Raw genomic sequence first — 5,524 nt, 5'->3', positions numbered from 1 at the left:
TATTCACATACAAACGAAACAAGCTATCAATATTTAGAGGAAGATGATCACTATTTTGACGTAGACGCTTTGATGGATGTATACCTGAGGCCATTTATTGCTACCTATGATGAGCAATGATTACACCATAACCATAATATCGAATAGGATGACATATTGTAGCATGTTTAGTGCGCTGCCATTTGTTTTCCCATCATTGTTCTTGTTCGACCACACTATTTGAATGTGATAATTGTATTGTTAATGTACTTTTGAGTTACTTAAACATATAAAAACAAACATACCACATCTTCTTATATCTATATAACTTTATTGCATTTTACTGGTTTTGACTCTGAAAACTTATATTTCCATTGTTGCGAGTCCTGTGAACATTGCTATTTTTTTAGATTTGACAAATGCATGAGTTTAAAAACGGCAAAAGTTAAAATTAAACAAAATTGGTTTTCAAGAAACACAGTTCCAGTGGTGTCGCCAAGACAGACGGAACATTAAATCTGTTTTTCGTGTATTTTTCACGTGGTTAAAGAAGACACCCTTATATCGCCTTCGATGATCCCGGCATACAACGCATGCTTGAATTTGATCATTAAAAATAGCATATATGCAACAAAATTAATAAAGTAATAAACTGGATAATCACAAACTATCGAAACGATTTAATATTCGATTCAAATATACGCGGTAAAAACTTTTTACCTGTACTAAAAAATACCTTTAACTTAGTGACTGGGTGATTTTAATTGCAATTAAATCAGGGTATACAGGTATCCCAGGAGTTACCTGCCTTAGTATGATTTGTTTACAAATGGATGACTGAGAATACGACTTTAAGTGTCAACAATTACCAACTGATCATCTAAAAGGTAAGATCAAAAGAGCTGATATTACAGGTGCGAAACTATTGTTTTTTCGACATAGACACTATGATCCATACAGTTGATGATTGATATCAAATAATTGACATTGATATAATAGCCACGGGTATTATTTGAACATTTAAGGTGAATTTGGTGACATTTTTATCGGGTTAAGTGACAAGGTCAATCGGTTTTAGGAATGTGTACAATATGTCTTTTATCTGAATTTGTCGCGATAAAAAATAATTTATATTAAAATTAGTAATTAAAGCATCATTAACTGATTGGTTTTGTTATATATTATATATTTATAGATATATATGATTAAAAAACTTGGCAACACAATGAAAAAACCCGATGCAAATAACCAGCTTTATTTACAACTACGCGAAAGAGAAGATATATTTTTGCAAAATAATGCCTCAGGCTAATAATAATCATCATAAGAACAGTTCCCCCTTCCAAACAATCCGGATTTAGTGCTTGAAAATTTTAAATCCTAATGATTATGATTATTATCCTTGTTGAGTTTATTTCTTCTTCGAGTACACAGAGATCTTCATATAAAGACAACACGAGAAAAGAAAATATTTAGACAGTTCATAGTATAACAGAAGCATGATCATTATCGTTTGGTAAATACTTAAAAAAAACCAAAAAAAAAAACCCAGTTAAGGTGTAAATCTTAAGCATTAATCATTTTCGCTTTCTAATTAACAGTGCTACATACAATGTAGGCCTGTCTTCTGTTGAATGTGGTGAAAGAATAGATATTTTTAACATTAGACCTTAAAAATGAGCGTTATCAGAGAACGAAAATGAAATTGATGTCATATGAGTTTACAAGAATCTAAGTTATTCTTCAGGATATACTACAGTAGCGAAACAAGGAGAGTGACGTGTAAGGCAACAACCATTTGATTTTCTGGGGGTTTCTGAGAAAAAAAATTGTTTGTTTCACCCTCAGCTGCCACTATATGTTATGCTAAAATGGAAAGAAAAAAAAAAGTTTGTACAGAAAAAAAACCCATAAGAAAATCAAATGGTTGCTGCCTAACTAAAGGGAAACAATTGTAAGCAAGAGAAAAACAATTAATGAGAATTGGAAAGCAAAACAGAAAAAAATATTTTTGAAGATGTACAATATTCTTTTATATGTTTAGGAAGTTGATATTGCAATTTGGTTGGATTTTTTTTGTAATAGAAGCATCAAACTATTGACCTAAGTTATACTATAACAAGTTATAATATCACAATAACTCTTAATGAACCAACGCAAGGGTCCGATTAAAGTCCTTCATTTTGAGCATTGTGTAAATTTTGAAAAGAATTAACTTTAATTTATTGTTCTGATGATTATAAGATGTATTACGATTTGCGGTTTTTATTTTAATTATAATACGATTGCTGTTGGTAGCCAGGCGCTTTGAAGATGTCCCCCTTTCTTTCTTCTTGGCATTTTGCGTTTTTGTTTAAAAAATAAATCTCAATATTTCAGTGCAATTTTTGCGTTTTTGTTCTTACTCATTCAATCTTACAAACACTTGCTTACAAGTGCTGCTCCTCATTGGTAGTGGAAGAGTTATTGTAAGATTACATGGTTAAGTGACAAGAACACATAAAAATCTCAAAAGCAGCCCCTTAAAAAATGAGAAGAAAATGGGGTTCTATATCCATAAGTGCCTGTGATACGTATATCTTTTTAACTTGAAAATTTAATTCCCATTTAAGCAAAAGCAAAGTTCTTTTTTTGGTTTTGTGTTACAAACAAAATGTAGAAAATATCTTGTTGTCACAATGGAAAGGCACACATCTGCATTTTATTTTGTAGATAAACAATGTCGTACAGAGTAGGATACACCCTAGCTAGCACGCCATCTACACAGACGATGAGGACGTCATTCCAGCGTGATCGAGTTGCACCAGTTATGTCAATGAATAGAATTGCACAGGTAAGAATTTGAACTTTATTCAATAAAATACCATTTGAGCTGAAAAAACTTCCATTGCCCACTAGGCGAAAAGGTGTTGTATGTGGCATCTAGTTAACGAACCAGAATATGCATACCTTTCCCCGGAGCAGACACAATTAAGAATATCTCTTCAGAACCTTTCGGTTATGTACTCATAAAGATTGCCACTGCAGTCCTATCCCGCGGAAAATGTATTTATCAAGTTTTGTCACAATTATCCAAATAGTTCGACAAAATGAAAAGTTAAGCAATACAATGCCCCTGAACTTACTGAATACTTTTTTTTTTTTTTTTTATTAAAGCGGGATACATGTATGTTGGATATTTTTCATCGTGTGACAAAGCTTGTTGTCAAAATCAACATTATTAAAAAAAAAAAAAAAAAGAAAAAAAATCAGTCAACAACTACGGCAATAACTATAAATTATCTATGCTTCGGTTTTGGTTTCTAGGTTACATTCTCATCGAAGGGCGATAGTTAAACGTCCGGTGGCAGATACTTCGTGAATATTCAGGAAAAAATTTATAATTATACAATAAATATACCAGATGGGTACATCACAAGAGTGTTGGCCGGATTTATGGGCCAGAAATGTTGACTTTTCCTCGAAAAGGACGGAATTTTGGATAGGAGATATTGTGCATTGCAATTTACCACCCACAGACCCATAACAAATATTCCAATCATTAATTTGCAGAGTGCTTGTTAATTTTTCTACGAGGGCATTGGTTGATTGATTGAGAGTAATAAGGCGGAATCATTTGACATGTCTGGATATGTTAACATCCCACACAGTTTAATTAAATGACACATGCATTATCCAAAGCACATGTCTATAAACTGCGGAACGAAAGCAGTGAAGGTGACCATATTTCCATACCACTGTTGATATTTGAATTTAAGGCATTTGACAAAAATATCGAATGAAGTAATGCCAATGTAGTTGCCTGCATTTTTTTCCAACTTAGTAAATATTAAACGTCTGTCAGTGCATTTTAAAACGGCACAGTTTTATTAAATTCTATTGGATAAAATTGAGAATGAAAATGGGGAATGTGTCATAGAGACACAACAACCCGACCAAAGAGCGGAAAGCAGCCGAATCGTTTTTGGCAGTTTCGGTCAATACTATACATAAAAATATCATAAGTCTAAAAATGATCGTAAAATATCTTAAATTCAATGCTGTTGAGTTGAAAAAATAATATAACTGCACAATACTTCATTTTAAACAAATTTGGAATGCCTCATATTTTTAAACTGCATCTTTCATGTGTTTCTTAATTTCATTTATATCAGAAAACTTGACATCTATCCTTTGGGTCGGTGCACCGATAGATAATATATTTTGCATAATTATTTGCATATTACTTTTACAGTTAGCTTGTGAAAGGTTTCTAGTGCTGATGAACGAAACATTGCTCATCAAAGAACATCGGTTGTCTAACATGAGTCAAGTCCTTAAATACCTCAACGGCATGCATGAAGATGTTGGCATGTCGGGTGACAGAGGCGACTTCTATCGGAGAAAACTTGCAGAACAGATATTTTTGAAGTTCGGAATATCTGGTGTAAACCATACAAATGTGATCGTTCTTGTTGAATCAGCAATCAGTTTGGAGAGAGCATCACGGCAGCTGATGAGTGAAGGAGGCCTGACTAGAGATGCACCACCAATAGATATTGATGAAACAGTTCTGGACATTCTTGCAAGACTTGCAGACATGTTTTAATGACGCAATGACAACAAATCAATCCTTGCAATACAAATAGCATTTATGTAATGTATTTAGTAACATGTTTTTGGTTTTTGTTTATTTCATTTAATTGTTTAAAACACCAAAGAAAGTTGTAGTAAGATGAATTTGCTTTACAAATATGATATTTTAGTTTGCTTTGAAAGTTCATCCGGGTGTCTTACAGTAAAAAATACTTTAAAACAAGTTGTCATATTTTGTCTAAAATATCAGTATGTTAGCAGTATTTAAATTTTATACATGGAACGGACGCAATTTTTTTTTAACCCGGTCAGATTTTCTATTTTGTAAAAGCGTATTTGGTAAGTGAAAATGTTGTGAACTATTGTTATGTAAAGACATTCTTATTTGAATATCTTCATGTTCTTTGACAATTTTGTCAATTGTTTGTGGTTATTTGAAATCATCATTTTTTTTATTAAAATGATTTTTTTTTAACATTTCAAAGATTAGATATTGTATATTTTATAGAATGTGAAGTTCAGGAAACTTTGATAGTTTTCCTGGTCACATAAATCACATTATATATTTATTTTAATGTATCATTGTTGTCATGTTTTCTTTTAATAAAACTATTTTATGATCTATTTTAAAACATGTTCAAACAACCGATAGGTCATGAATCACTGACTTCTGATGTTTACGACTGGAATAGTTGATTTATCCTGCAAGTTTATATCATTCTTCAACATGTTAATTTGTTTATTATCATTATACAACCTATAAGGTCTTGTTTTTGTCTCTCGAAAAGGATTATCAACTTTATTCTAAACAAGTATGATCATTAACTTTACAATGAAACAATGAAAACGACTAAGGCAAGATTATATCATTTGATCAAAGTGAATTGAAAATTATAAGCACTAGAAAATTAAAATTGTATTAAAATTATAAGCAATAGACAATCAGAAATACATTGTTTTCATAGTCGTT

At 31.6% G+C, this 5,524-nt stretch overlaps 1 protein-coding gene across 1 annotated transcript; it reads left to right on the top strand.

Moving 5' to 3' along the window:
• Positions 1–704: 704 nt before the first annotated feature.
• Positions 705–5,186, top strand: LOC139481572 (uncharacterized). Its single transcript, XM_071264995.1, has 3 exons — positions 705–866; positions 2,692–2,812; positions 4,214–5,186. Exons 2-3 carry the CDS (start codon positions 2,699–2,701, stop codon positions 4,565–4,567), a joined length of 468 nt encoding a protein of 155 aa, XP_071121096.1. The 5' UTR covers positions 705–866; positions 2,692–2,698; the 3' UTR covers positions 4,568–5,186.
• The last annotated feature ends 338 nt before the right edge of the window (positions 5,187–5,524 follow it).

Source organism: Mytilus edulis, chromosome 1 (genome assembly GCF_963676685.1).
Source record: "Mytilus edulis chromosome 1, xbMytEdul2.2, whole genome shotgun sequence".
NCBI classification, from domain to species: domain Eukaryota; kingdom Metazoa; phylum Mollusca; class Bivalvia; order Mytilida; family Mytilidae; genus Mytilus; species Mytilus edulis.
The sequence above is the reverse complement of the archived record's forward strand: the minus strand, read 5'-3'. Positions and strand labels throughout refer to the sequence as shown.

Excerpts from the sequence above, each read along its gene's own strand:
- LOC139481572 (XM_071264995.1), top strand. The coding sequence starts at position 2,699 with ATGTCGTACAGAGTAGGATACACCCTAGCTAGCACGCCATCTACACAG. Across the intron at positions 2,813-4,213 it reads CAATGAATAGAATTGCACAG|TTAGCTTGTGAAAGGTTTCT; the intron begins GTAAGAATTTGA and ends TTACTTTTACAG.